Source organism: Sinocyclocheilus grahami, unplaced genomic scaffold (genome assembly GCF_001515645.1).
Source record: "Sinocyclocheilus grahami isolate Dianchi unplaced genomic scaffold, SAMN03320097.WGS_v1.1 scaffold132.1, whole genome shotgun sequence".
Taxonomy (NCBI): Eukaryota; Metazoa; Chordata; class Actinopteri; order Cypriniformes; family Cyprinidae; genus Sinocyclocheilus; species Sinocyclocheilus grahami.
The window spans coordinates 587,948-602,842 of NW_015505311.1; the positions used below are offsets into that span (position 1 = coordinate 587,948).

Genomic DNA, 14,895 nt, shown 5'->3' on the forward strand with positions numbered 1-14,895 from the left:
TGGCATCGTGAAGGACCTTTATTTTTAAGAGTGCAGATAGCACTGAAAGCTTTAGTTGGCACTCTTACCTTGTAAGTAGTGCTCGAGGTACAAACTCATGTTACGCAAGGTGGCATGATTGTGATCATGTCTACGCTCATGCAGTTAAAGCTTTTAGTTTTTCGTCCTCGTCCAGTTTATCCTTTGCATCTTGCAGGCTCTGAATGTATGTGCCATCTTGACTGTAAACAATGAGCTCCATCTTGAATTGGGTCTTCAGCATGGATTCTGCCAGGCATTCTTTTTCATGCTTGATGGCTTCAATTTTAGTCTAACAAAAAAAAATAATACTGAAAACTTCAGAACTTTCCATAAGCAGTGATAAAACAGACCACTTCTTTTTGGATTATGATTTAAAGGCATGGCTGAACATTTGTCACTGGAAAGCAATGGTTTGTAATTGTGTGAAATTACAACACTCATCAATTTGCCAGAAATTTGATATTTTGAAAAAGGAAAAAAAAAAGTGGTTTGATATAAACATGGAATCTGTGTATTGCCAGAAACATTGGCATGAACACACAAAAACAACCTTTGCTATTTTCAGAAGATTAGGGAATCCAACGAAGCCAGCTGGATGAACTTCTTACTAACCACATCTATGTACAAAAACACAAGAACAATGTTAATACAGCTCCTTTGCAAACTTTCACTTGCAAGCTTGATTATCCAGTGAGTCTAGCTTGCCAGGCATCAGGAAATTGCACTGTACTTATTACCAAGCCACCTTTATCCAAAGCGTGATGTAAATCAAATGAGAAGTTCATGGGTTGCCTTTCAAGATAATCTTTGATATTTATTCACTAGGCAGCAAAACTCTTTACCTACAAACGTAATTACAGTTCAGTTGTGGCTAAAATGGTTTTAGATTTCCTGGTTTTCTTGACGTTCTGGAACAGTGTTGTAAATACAACTTAACCACTGATTTCTAGTCGTGTCTATTTTTGGAAGCCAAACAATGTAGTTTCGCTTTCACAATGAAACACGGTGGCCTAGAGTGAGTGGCGGCGGTCTAGAGTGAGCAGAGGCGGTGGATTCGACGAAGGAGCGTCCGGCGGGCTTGCGGCAACCACATGTGACAACCCCGGGCTGGACTCCGCTTCATCCACGGTGAAAGCCGATCCGGCGATCCACAGCGCAAAGTTGTAGTATTTCCTCAGCAACCAGCACGGATCAGCTCCAGGCATGACGAAGCGGATATCTTCCTCTTTTGGAAGGCCAAACAAAGGAGATTCGGTTTCACAACGATTCACACAATGCCTTCACGACATGGCGGCGGCAACAACAATACTACAGCGAGAATAAAAGTTACGCCTTCTTTCTTTGCGTGAACATTTGGGCGGCGTTATGCAAAGCTTCCGACATTGTGATGTAGATATGTGGGGGCGTGTTAAAACGACCCGTTTTAGGTAGGCGTGGCTGACTCTTAACTTTTATAAAGAATATCTCTTTGGATTTGAGACTTTAGTCTTTGCAACTTTACAAATCTTCTTTATGCACCAAGAGCTTGTAACACTCCAAAGAGAAAGGAAAAATTGAAATCGCATCATATGACCCCTTTAAATTCCACCCATTGAGGCAACAGTTATAGAGAACTCCTTTGACAAAGCATGACAAAGAGCCTGTGCAAAAAGTGAGGTCCATCTGAACAGTCAATACATTGTTGCATGATTAAAAACTGTGGAAATGGGGTGGGGGTGGGATGTGAAATATACAAAACAACACAAACCAGAGGTGGTCTTCAGCATCTTTAAGGCTGGTTCTTCCAACAGCTTGATCTGTTTCCTAACAAGTCCTTCAGAGGTCTTGTAATTTATGAATCCTGGAAGCTCTCTTCCCCGATACTTTGTTTCATAGTTATCGACTTCTTTCTCAATCTTTGGAAACAAAAAGGAAACAGGACACATAGGAGGTGCCAAATATATGCTTCACTCACAGGAATATCCTGAATGATCCAGGAAGCTATTCCATTTTTCAAATTTTTGACGAAGTTTTGGAAAAATCAGTATATCTGATGCACATTTAACCTCTTCCCAGTGGTCAGGTTGAGAGTATCACATGTGAAAGCTGTAACTTTCTAAATTAATTGATGAGATATTAAAGATTTCAGAAACTATGTAATATCAATATGGCTAAATATGCATACTTTGATATAGTAGCTGTATAGATTTCATGATTGTACTCGCATCAATGAGAACGCTCAGTCTTTCTGCAGGGTCTGATGGGGGTCCGTTGCCGTATGCCTCCAGTTCCTTCTGTGTTTCGGTGAGCTTCATCTCGATTTGCTCTTCTAAACGAGGCAGGGGTTTCTACAAAGCAGATTAGTCATATGAAAATGAGCTGTTTATAATGAGTCTAAAAATTCTGTAGGTTTCTTTTGTTGAAAGGGTTTATTTTACCTGAATGTGATGAACCAGCTCAATTGTTAGTTTCTCAAGAATAGTAAAAACGTCTTCATACGTTGTTTTTTTAGGCCACAATTTTAAAAAAATATGAATGAGTCCACAAATCCTTCATTAACATAAAACAAGACAAAAAAAAACGTTTCATGATTGTACTCGCATCAATGAGAACGCTCAGTCTTTCTGCAGGGTCTGATGGGGGTCCGTTGCCGTATGCCTCCAGTTCCTTCTGTGTTTCGGTGAGCTTCATCTCGATTTGCTCTTCTAAACGAGGCAGGGGTTTCTACAAAGCAGATTAGTCATATGAAAATGAGCTGTTTATAATGAGTCTAAAAATTCTGTAGGTTTCTTTTGTTGAAAGGGTTTATTTTACCTGAATGTGATGAACCAGCTCAATTGTTAGTTTCTCAAGAATAGCAAAAACGTCTTCATACGTTGTTTTTTTTAGGCCACAATTTAAAAAAAATATGAATGAGTCCACAAATCCTTCATTAACATAAAACAAGACAAAAAAAAACTTTGATATTCAACATAATACAGTGTCATAGATCACTATTTTCCAGAGACAAAAAAATTCGCTCAATTATGTTTTGACTAATTAAAAATACCACAAATGTTGATATTCAGATGAAATGCCAAAATTAAGTACAGAGTAGCCATTCGTCAAATGTACTGAGATGAGATATTGTGCTATCTATAGTCAAGAGAAAAACAAATGACTGTGATTCTAAACTTGATTGTTTGAATGTTTATCAGTAAATGCACACTGCTCTCAAGGTGGGCATCAAATTGAGGCATCCCATATCATCCCCTACTATAACTTTGCCATTATTATTGATATTGTTAAAATTAAAGATGATGATGATAATAATAATAATAATAATAAAAACAATCTGAGGGTGGGGGGTGTTTATCCTTAATCATACTGATCAGAGATGGATATGTAGACAGAGCAGCACTTAACAGTTCTTCTGACTAGTGGCGCAAAAACGGGGTATGCAGTATATGCAGTGCATAGGGCCAAAATCATTCTGTGAAAATCTTCTTTAATAAAACGTTATAAATAATCAAAAGCTTAGTTATTAAAAATAATTAATGCAACATTTTTATTTAACAGTTTTTAGCATTATAGCATTTAGCATAATATTGTATAAAAAACTTAAGACGTGGAACAGCCTTATCTTTGCGACCACAACAAACTGGAGACTTTTCAGACGCGCACTTCAGCTTGCCCTCAGCGCGAGTCAAACGAGCAAGGTAAAGGTACATGTGCCAAATGAGTTTCAGTAGAACAACAGGGAACTGCGGTCTGATGAGATATTTATATGTCAGTAAAACAAACGTTCCTGTCCTATCAGCCGTTTTACTGTGCTCACGGCACACACTCTTCAACTGTAGCGAAAACGAGGCGCAGGCTCACTTCATAAATAAACCGCACTAGAAACTGCGAGCATACATGTCAGTTAAGTCACGAAATTACCAAAAATGGCGATTAAAACTGGGCATGCATGTATGTGCATTACATTTAAGAACGTCGTTCGGATGCATGCAGCCTACTGAAATATTCTGCAATTCGAGATCACAATAGGGCGCAAGATGATAGGCTAGCCTATGTAATTTTTATTTATTTATATAATTTAATGCACAAGTAGGCCAAATGTGAGCATAGTGCAGTTAAATGTACTAGAAAATATGAACTAATTTTTCGTTAATTTGTAAAGTACGAAAATGAAAAGGAAATGAAAACCTATTTAAATGCATGAAAAAAAACGTATTTTACATTCTTACATTATTTTCCTTTGTACAGAGCTCGATTTAGGTATGACAAAAGTCCTGCAATGAATTCATTTTGACAACTAATAGAATGTTAAACACTGACTGATAACTTTTTCAGAGTTCATTGGTTATATAAAATTCAGTGAAGGTTGACTATAGTTATCTGCATGTCTCATCCATGAGTGGGCCTATGCTATGATGGAGTACAAGCAATGGTGGAAACACATGTTTGTGAATGGGCATTTGATTTACATTTGAGAGAAACTAAGATTGTAAACAAGGATACAAGCTAGCCACTTTTCACTAGTTTGAAAATAGGCCATATGTGTAATTCAGGTAGATTCAATGAGTAGAAAACTCTTGCTACTTCGTTCTTCAATACAAAATAATGCTGCACTCTGACAAAAAATTGATTTTTAAATGTTATAATAGTGATTTTATAATGTTTAAATATAAATCCATTAGCAAAACATGTGAAAAGAACTATATTACAGAGTGGAAATGGTAAAGGAGACCAATAAATGATCGTCTGCTGCCATTTAGTGGTCATAGTGGGAATCATGACATTCATTTTAATAGTATTTGTTTTTCTACCAGGTGAAATCTTGGCAGAAATCTTCCATTTACCACAGCAAATTTTCCATGAATTATCTCTTTAAGTAAAAATGAAAACAAAAACTAAAAAAAATTCCAGTTGTTCTTTAAAATAAATTTTACTACATAAGAATGTGCAAAAATAATATTTTTGAGGAAACAGATCCAGCGTGACGCAGCTGACACAGAACAGCATACGCCGTTTACGTCCAGCAGATACTCTCCCAAAATTCCATCAGAAAATATTATAATTTGTGTTCTGAAAATGAACGAAGGTCTTACGGGTTTGAAACGACATGAGGGTGAATAATTAATGACAGAATTTTCATTTTTGGGTGAACCATCCCTTTAAACTCCACATATGTCATTATTATTATTATGGAATTTTGAGGTACCATGAGTTTATTATTATTTTTAAAGAGACTACAATGTCCTGCACAAGACCCAAAAGTAGTACACAACTTTATTGACAAGTGTAATAATATTGCATAAAGAAGCACTTCAGAGGTAAATAATAATAATTTTACAAATCGATATATTGTTAAAGGATATTTAATGAAAAAATACAGCCAATATTTCTTTGCTGTAAGTGCTCAATTGCTATTTCTCAAATAAAGCCATTAACCAACATTAATGTTTACATTCTTTGCAGCCAATGCTGCTCATGTTTGTCACAAGCAGCATGTGAATTTGTTGCATTTAAACTGCTGGAATTGACTGTACAAAGTGATTCTAAAAGGTAAACAAAATGCTGCGTGCTTTCATCAGACGGTCCTGGCGGCTCAGTAAGCTCTCTCGCTTTAGGCCAATGTCAAAGTCTTCTTTAAGCAGATTGTCTACATCATCTTTATTTTGCAGCAACTGCAACATGTTCCTTTGAAGCTCCAAAGCTGCTTCCTGGAGCAGCAGATAGCGGATCACCATTGGGATCTGGTCAGCTAGACGCTTGCTTGCAATCTGATGAGGTAGATAAGACAAAATCTAAGATATACATAACAATTTGAGCTACATCTGATGGCACTGAAAGCTTTGGTTGGCACTCTTACCTTGTAGTAAGACTCAAGGTGCAACTTCATCTCACGCAAAGTGGCACGACTGCCTGTGCAAATGTCTACACTCACGAAATTAAACTTTTTAGATTTCCTATGGGAACTTTCATCTTCCTCCTCTTCCAGCATTTCCTTTGCATCTTGCAAGCTCTGACTGTATGTGCCATCTTGACTGTAAACAATGAGCTCCATCTTGAATTGGGTCCTCAGCATGGATTCTGCCTGAGATTCTTTATCCTGCTTGATGGCTTCGATCTTAGTCTAAGAAAGTATATAAAAGATTTATTATTGTAAACTGTAGTGAGAATACAAATTCTTTAACTTTGTGGCATGATTCAAGGGCATTATTGAACGTTGAACAGTTATTATAAACAATCATAAAAAAAGCTAATAAAATGACCGTTTAACCACTTTGAATTTGTTTATTGCCAGAAACCAGTAGCAGCTACTACCCATAAATGTAGGTTGGGCGGATTCTGGGTCATACCGAATCACACTGTTGAGCTTGGGAGGGCAGTGGCACCCCCTTTTGTACAATCATTACATAGCCAGCCTACCTGCCTGCCAAAGCCAAGCACTAAATTTGAATATATCATATTACACTTTACCACAGTAGTCTAGAAACTGTTGAATACATTTACAAGTTCATTTGTTACCTGTGTGTATTCAGTTTATATAGAGCTCTGTTTTCTAATGCCCCTAGAGATGAGCTGTGGATGCCAGAAACGCTGGCATTAACACACAAAAACCTACCTTTGCTATTTTCAGAAGATTAGGGAATCCAACAAAGCTGAACTGGGCCAGCTGGATGAACTTCTTTCTAACCACATCTGTGTAAATACAAACATAATGTTAGTACAACAACTTTCACTTTCAAGTTATCAAGTGAATCCAGTTTTGTCATGAGAAAGTGTACTAATGACTAAATAGCTACCTTTATCTGAATCATCACACTAGAAGAAAAATCAACTTGGACCAACCTTGGGTTACATGCCTTACTCAAGGACAGAATGTTGAGTTCATAAGGCATCTTTCAATGTGATCTTTTCTATTTATCCCCTAGGCAACAAAACTCTGTACCTACAAAAGCATTGTGCCAACTGGAATGTTCAGGGATTTGAGATTTCCTGGTTCCTGACAATTCTAGGTTTCCACATATTTTGGTCATGTACTGCATTATAAGTGTAAACTTATAATGGAAATAGAACAGTACCGTGAGAATAGCTTTACTATAGCAACTACCTGAAAATGATTGAAGACTGTAGAAATGGATTTGAAAGACAAAAAGCAACACTAACCAGAGACGGTCTTCAGTGTCTTTAACGCAGGTTCCTCCAACAGCTTGATCTGTTCCCTGACAAGCCCTTCAAAGGTCTTGTAATTGATGAATCCTGGAAGCTCTCTTCCTCGATACTTGGCTTCATAGTTACCAACTTGTTTCTCAATCTTCTTGTTGACTGCAAGGAGTTTTTGAACATTGTCAGAAAAATAAATTCAAATCCTCAGCTCAATTATAAGTTCAGCTTCTGAAAGTGATTTTTAGTGAAATGATTCACTTTTAGTTTTTAGTCATTTAGGTTGATCATTAATTGATTGCAACTCTGCTAAAATGGTAAAGACATAAAAATGGTAAAATCATAATAGAAAAATCATAACATAGTACATTTGCCAAAAGCAAAAGGACAATCAGGTGGTACCAAGTATATGCTTTACTCACAGGAAACTCCTAGACGATCCAAGAAGCTATTCCATTTTAAAAATTCATCCCGAAGTTCTGGAAAAATTAGTAGATCTGAAGCACATTTAACTTCCTCCCCAGTGGTCAGGTTGAACATATCTTGAGTGAAAGCTGTTACTTTCTAAATTTAGTAATGAGATGTTAAGGATTTCAGTGACTTAGTGATATCGGTATGACTCTTTACTAAATATTCATACTTGTATAGTATGATATAGTAGATTTCATGATTGTACTCACATCAATGAAAAAGCTCAGTCTTTCTGCAGGGTCTGATGGGGGTCCATTACCATATTTCTCCAGTTCCTTCTGTGTTTCAGCAAGCTTGTTCTCGATTTGCTCTTCTAAATGAGGCAGGGATCTCTACATAACAGATTAACATTATAAAATGAGCTACATTTACTATAAGTCTAGAACTGTAGGTGTCTTTTCTAAGAAATGACAGTTATTTCACCTGAATGTGATGAACCAACTCAATTGTTAGTTTCTCAGCTAACTTGGGAATAGTGGCAAAACCTTCTTCATAGAGTTTGCTGAGGAAAAAATGCCATAAATAAATCATGTGACCTATGTTTTAGATTTACTAGAATCCCAAATAGCAGGTACTTCTCTGTACATGCACTATGTGGGAATAACACAGGTAATTTGCTAAGTTTTGCAAATAACCACACTCTTTGAAAGGAGGAAAACATGTCAGCCATGCTGCTCACAAAAGGGTCTTACTAAATACCATGTTATTTTATTTGATGGTATCAACTCTTAATAGATAATACAGTGTGACCATATACTCACCTAAAATGAGGATGGTCTTGGAAGAAGGCCTTCTCTGTTACTGTGGCCTCATTGAGAGTGACCTGATCTAAAATCTCTTTTTGTCCCCTGCACCTTACAATCATGTAGCCTTTAGTAAGGTGAATGATCTCATTGTGCACAATGTCTACCACTGTCTCTTCAGTGCCCTTATCCACCAGGTCCGGCTTTGTTAAGATGCCTGTAGTAGACAAATTATACAATCAGAATACGCATGGCAACCTATGGTTTTAATGACTTGATGTTTCCACCTTATTTTTAATGTAAGAGCAGATGTAGCTAATGTTAACTTGACTGTGCCAGATTTCCAGTGTCATTCACTTACAATTATTTTACCTGTACAAACACAGTCCATTATGCTGCTGGATATTGCAAACTGGTATTTGTTATCACATTATTTTAATTCATTATTATTATAATAATAAACACTAATTTGTAGATTGAAGTTTTACCATTTATTGCATATTGTTATTCTTCTAGTTATTTACCAATAGCAGCTGATTAATCAGAATCCTTGTACCTTCAAAGAATCAAGCCTAGTGTTAGTTCTGGCAGGTCACGTAAGTCAAGCTTGCATTATGGATATCAGCTACTTTTGGTTCTGTTCTGTTTTCCCCAGGGGGGTTATCGCTGCTCTTATCCATGCTAGGCTGCATGGATGGGCAGGGAGTTTTTGCCCAGAAGAGAACTATACTGCCAATCCAAACTGTATGCTAATTGTCAATCATCTTTGACAATAGTGGTCCTGACAGAAAATAGCTTACTTCCGCATTCCAAAATAAGGTGGATATGCAAACAGTTGAAGGTTGAAATGCAACCAGTAATGCACACCTAATGTTCTTTCACCCTCACGGTCCTCCTCCTGAGCCATCTGTAATGCTTCTGTGGTTGCTATGTCAACATTGCATGGCACCACAACCAGGTTGATTGTTTCTTGCTTTGTAACAAACTTCCTGATCAGTCTCTTAATCTAGAATAAATGCATGTGATCAATGCATGTGATAATGTTCCACGGTCTCACTCACAAGGGTATTTTCAATAAAATGTCATATGAAAAACATAGTAAATATAAAAAGTTTACCTGATCTCCAATATCCTCAGGTTGACCCTTGACTGCCACTCGTGCGATACCAGGGAGGTCAATGAGAGTGAGGTCAGGAACATTGGCAGAGGTGATCTGCAGACTGATGAGTTCTTCACTAATACCAACACCTGGTCCAGCCATCTCATCCTGGGCTACAGACACAATAAGATACAAAACCTAAGTTGTATATACTCTTTTGGAAGATCTCAAGATGCATTCTAAGCATTCTCTACCTTCACGAATCTTTTTCTCCACTTCTGCTGGGTCATCTATATCTTCCGCTTCTTTGCCCAGGTAGCTGATTTTCCCATGCCATTTCTCTTCACCTTTAGTTCTTATCATTTTGAGCTCAAGAGGGCATCTTGTAACAATTCCTAAAGAAAACATGAAAGGATGTCAGACATCGTTTCACCACGTTGTTCTTCGAAGTACATGTAAATTCCATGGTAATTTGTAAGCATCATGATAGAGAGTACCATTACTGTGCCATGGTACATCCACAGTATTTTCTGGAAATTCCGTGGTTATTTACATTTGTATATCTTTATATAAGTATATATTTTTTATTTTATCATGTGTTGTCCTTACCACTACCCCTGGGTAAAGCTACCCCAGACAGCGCCTCTAGAACAGAACTCTTCCCTGAGCTTTGGTCTCCAATGACGGCGATGGCAGGCAGCGCCAGGTCCTTTTCGACTCCCAAAGACCGTAACTTGTCGATGGTGTCGATGCAAGGGCGGATTTTTTCCTCATATTGCTGACTGAACGTGTAACTCATTTTCTCCTTCCTTAAACAACGTCGAAGCGTCAAAATAACAAAGAGAAATCCTTCTTTCGACAGCACGTTAAAGTGTCAGACGCGGTGCCCTCTTCTTTAGAGCTAGTCTCAGAGTGATGCAGTTTCTTTACAGGTAAACTGAACTAGACCGGTTAAGTTTCATTTCCCTGCTATTTCCTAGTTATAACGATAGTTTCGTTTCTCTCACTGAAGTTTCGTCGTTCAATACAAGAAAAAACTATCATATTGTGAAGTCACTTGTGTGGTTGACAAAGTGGGCGTTAAAAGGCGTTTCATTAACCGGCATGTTACCAGCATATCCTGTTTCTATAGGCTACAGATTAACACATAGCTATCATATATTTTCTTTTAGCATGTGTTTTTTTTAGGGGCATTTTAATAGAATATTTGACATAATAGCAACACTGAATTCGAATTGAATGATTCCATCAATTAGGCTATAAGTGAAAATGTTTGAAATGTACATTTAACTCTTGGAATTATTGAATAATAACCCCTAGAATTACAATAATTGAATTTAATATTTATTATTTACAGTTTAATTAATAACACTTGTAATAACATGCCACTCAGGCCTTCTGTTTGTTTCCTACTGTTTCGACTAACTAAATGTTGATATTCAAATGGAATGACAAAATTAATTAAGAAGAGAGTAGCCATGTATTGAGATGAGATTTTGTGCATATGGTCAAAAGAAAAATAAGGTGGGGGTGGGGGGGGATCCAGTCGCCTATGATTCTAAACTCGATCGTCAAATTCAGGGATGGGCAACTGGCGGCCCTCGGCACTGTATACGGCCGCTGGATCATACTCGGATGACCAATTTATTTTAAAAACATTTGAAAAAGTAAGTCACGGAAAGATTGCTTTCAGTTTATGATGTTAATACTAATTCCAACCAGGAGATGTCGCTATTTCCAGCCGCTCCTCGTATTAATTACAGCGTAGTGTGAACGTTCACTAACGTTAGCAAAAATAAACGAATGGAAATCGTTTTTTCCAGTCAGGATGAATCCGTGTATCATTCGATCATTCGTTTTTTGATTTAATATTGAAAGTAGAAAAATGAGAAACGAGAATTCAGCTTAAATTTTCGTTTTTTGTTCATGGGTGGAAAAATTAATAAATGGCTTCAATATGTGATTTCTACACGTGGGCGGGAATTAAACGCCCCTTTCTGCTGATTGGTCAGCCGAAGATCAAACCGTGCCGTCATCAGTTCTTCTGCAGTATCATGCAGCAGAATAATAGTCCTCCACTGCTGCAGTTGTACGGATTCTTAAAGCATTTATTGCAACTACATATAATCTTTTTTTCATCAAACAAACAGGCTTATGAATAGCTCGACACAACTCATACCTGGGCAGAGTCTAGACAAGGCTTTCTTCTGTGTAGATATAAATTCTATTCTTTGCATCAGCTGGGCATGGCAGGGTATGATATGACAGCTGTCATAGCCTACCCTGCTCACCCAGTAAGTCTGTTTGTTTAATTAAGAAATTAATTAATTTGTTTCAAAATAAATATTTTAAACACTAAGACAAAAAGGAAATAATAATAAATTGGCTTGGGTTGACCTATGTTCACGCAAGTACTGTCATTTTGACTGACAACCGGAGAACAACAGATATTAAATAGCCTACTGTTAGAGTTATATAATGTAGTCTTGTGTTTTATTAAAATTGATTATAATTGATATCTCAAAAGGATATGCACTTGTGCGTGGCATGAGCTGCTGCGCACTCGCACTGCAACGCAAGATTTTCATAAAATATAATAACTTGCCATTTCCATTTGTTTCTCACCAAACGCTCAGTATACCTTCAGAATGCACAGGAAATAAGCAGCAGTCATATTTAAAGCAGTTTAAATTAATATTGAGTACTGATTGATGTTCACTAGGATTTTTTTTCCCCACATCGAGGGGAAATAAATTAATACTCTGTCATTTATAGTCCTATGGTAAAATGTATATTTTTAATTGTGTAATGTTATGTTCTTTAATATTACTAGTCCTATGTTTATGGTAGCTACTATTTGGAATAATTTTTGTTTGTTTTATTATTATTTTTTGAATAAGCACTTTTTAACTGTCCTCAGGTTGTGTTGTGAATGTTCTGTAGGCTACTAATCAAAAACAGGATCTCTACATTTGTTTGATTGCAAATTTACAGACAATGCAATTGAGATGTTTACATTTGCTTGTTGGGGTAATATTGCTTGTCACCTGACAACAAAGTTTCCCATTTGAATTAGCATTTCTGCACAAGTTCCTGGAGGGCCACAGCTCTGCGCAGTTTAGCTTTAACCCTAATCAAACACACCTGATCCAGCTAATCAAGGTCTTCAGGATTACTAGAAACTTCCAAGCAGGTGTGAGTTGGAGCTGGTTGGAGCTAAACTCTGCAGAGCCGTGGCCCTCCAGGAATTGAGTTTGAGACCACTGGGTGTGTGGATGTGGATTAGTAATCTGGTCCCTTGGTTTAAAGGAGAAAAAGTGCTGGCCCTAGTCACTATCGTCAGTTGCCCGTCCCTGGTCTAAATATTACAGTTTATCAGTAAATGCACACTGCTCTCAAATGGGGCATCTAATTGGGGCATCCCATATCATCCCTATACTATAACTTAAGCCATGCATTATTTGCCATTATTACTGATATTATTAAAATCCTAGCTGAAGTAATAATAATAATAATAATAGTAATATATGCATATCCATTACTGTAGTTGTTTTTAAGAAATGTATTGTGCATTGCTTTATGAATGTTAATTATTATTATTAGGCTATATGCTTAGCTCCTGTTCAGATTGTTTTCTTTAATATTTGAAATATCCTCTAGATGGGGGTGTTTATCCATAATTAAACTGATCAGCGATTGGTATGTGAACAGAGCAGCAGCAGGTCTTCTGACCATGACCATTCAAGCTCCAGGAATAAGTAATTTGAGTTTAAGTCATGCATGCTGTATTATGTATGCATCATGACTTGAGAAAAAAAGAAAATGCATTTAAAAGTTAAACCTATTTGTCTTTTGTGCCATTGAAAGCTAGAACAGCTGAAATGAATTCATTTTCAGCTCACTAGCTCAGATTGGCAAATGCAAATTCTTTAATTCCACAGGTCATCACATAATTTTTAGTCCTGTAAACTGGTGTGAAAGGACAGAAATTCTTCTGTCAATATATTGTACTCTGCATAGTTTCAAACTATGAAGTTTCATAAATTGTTACAGAAAAAAATACAGCAGTTGTTTATGCTGTTTGTTTACCAAAAGTGCTTCAAAAAATTGTTTTAATTCATTGCGTGCTTTCATTTGGACCATTTTACTTCTCAAAACCAACAAGGCTCAAGTTCAAAGTAATGCACCGAACTCAGCTCAAATGCCTTTGAGAACTATTAGTATCACTGGTTGTTTGACCAGTGTTTATTGACCAGAACTCATTTTCAGGGACATTGAAAGATGTTGTAATTATTGTTATAAATGAGCTTTTAAAATATTTATTGATATTTCTGGATAATGTTGTGTCCTAACACCTCTCTTGGCCTGTTAGATTATTCATCCAATGCAATTCTTATTTTGAATCCACAACAAAGCTGTTTTTAAATTACATTTACATTTACACATTTGACAGATGCTTTTATCCAAAGCGATTTGCACTACATTAAAGATACTTTCCAATTCATGCATTCTCTGGGAAATGAACTCATGACCTTGGCATTGGTACCGCCATTTTCCTCTGTTTGAGCTAGTAGGTTAATGCACTTTTGCGTTATATTTATGTTTTTTAATTAGTACAAACTATGGTGCATAATCACTGAATTAAATAAAAAAAATTGTTGTGCATTACCCTTTTTGGATGTGCTACCTGATGTTTGCAGGACACTCTTACAATTGTAGCAGCTACTTATTGTCTGTCACTCTTATTCGGTATTTTATAGTGAGTTTTAAGTGAGAGTTCAAACAAATGATAAAAGCATCGAAATAATCCACAAGTAATCCACACGACTCCAGTCCATCAATAATGTCTTGAAAAGCCGCATGTTTGTAAGAAATAGGCTACATCATTAAGATGTTTTAAATTTAAACCGTTATTTCTGGCCAAAAAAGTCCATAATCCATAATAACACTACCTCCAGTGAAATAGTACATCCCCTGTTTTCCTCTTAGATCAAAATCCACCAATATATTTGTTAAGAACTGTTTTGGACTCTTTTCGCTTGTAAACAGTGCTTGATCTGTGCATATTTCTCTCCTGATTCAGCCATGGACTTTTTGCTGGAGGTTAGAAATTGAAAACATCTTGATGAATTTCTTTATTACAACCACACAGCTTTTCACTTCACAAGATGTTAATTGATGGTCTGGAGTCGTGTGGATTACTTGTGGATTATTGTGATTATCAGCTGTTTGGACTCTCATTGTGACGGCACCCATTCACTCCAGAGGAATTGATGAGCAAGTCATGTAATACTAAATTTCTCTGAATCTGTTCCAATGAACAAACAAACTCATCTACATCTTGAATGGCATTTTTGTGCGAACTATTTCTTTAATCCCTAGATTAAAGTGCTAATGTATTGAATTTTTCGGATATAATATATATAA

General features: G+C 36.7%; 1 protein-coding gene and 1 pseudogene across 2 annotated transcripts; both read right to left on the reverse strand.

Annotated features, from left to right (window-relative positions):
• LOC107590733 (interferon-induced GTP-binding protein MxA-like) overlaps positions 1 to 2,691 on the reverse strand; it is a 4,153-nt pseudogene extending 1,462 nt beyond the window's left edge.
• Positions 2,692 to 5,336: 2,645 nt separating this feature from the next.
• On the reverse strand, positions 5,337 to 10,327 carry LOC107590691 (interferon-induced GTP-binding protein MxA-like). Of its 2 annotated transcripts, none has more exons than XM_016279592.1 (12): positions 10,078 to 10,327; positions 9,723 to 9,863; positions 9,487 to 9,641; positions 9,237 to 9,375; positions 8,388 to 8,586; positions 8,050 to 8,128; positions 7,836 to 7,958; positions 7,578 to 7,719; positions 7,159 to 7,317; positions 6,614 to 6,690; positions 5,858 to 6,121; positions 5,337 to 5,768 (listed from the first exon to the last, which is right to left on the reverse strand). In XM_016279592.1, the coding sequence occupies exons 1-12, from the start codon at positions 10,265 to 10,267 to the stop codon at positions 5,544 to 5,546; spliced, it is 1,893 nt and encodes a 630-aa protein (XP_016135078.1). In that variant the 5' UTR covers positions 10,268 to 10,327; the 3' UTR covers positions 5,337 to 5,543. The 2 variants fall into 2 exon arrangements, with proteins under 2 accessions (XP_016135078.1, XP_016135077.1); XM_016279591.1 differs by lacking the exon at positions 10,078 to 10,327 and adding an exon at positions 9,966 to 10,017 and having other exon boundaries at positions 5,340 to 5,768.
• Between the last annotated feature and the right edge of the window lie 4,568 nt (positions 10,328 to 14,895).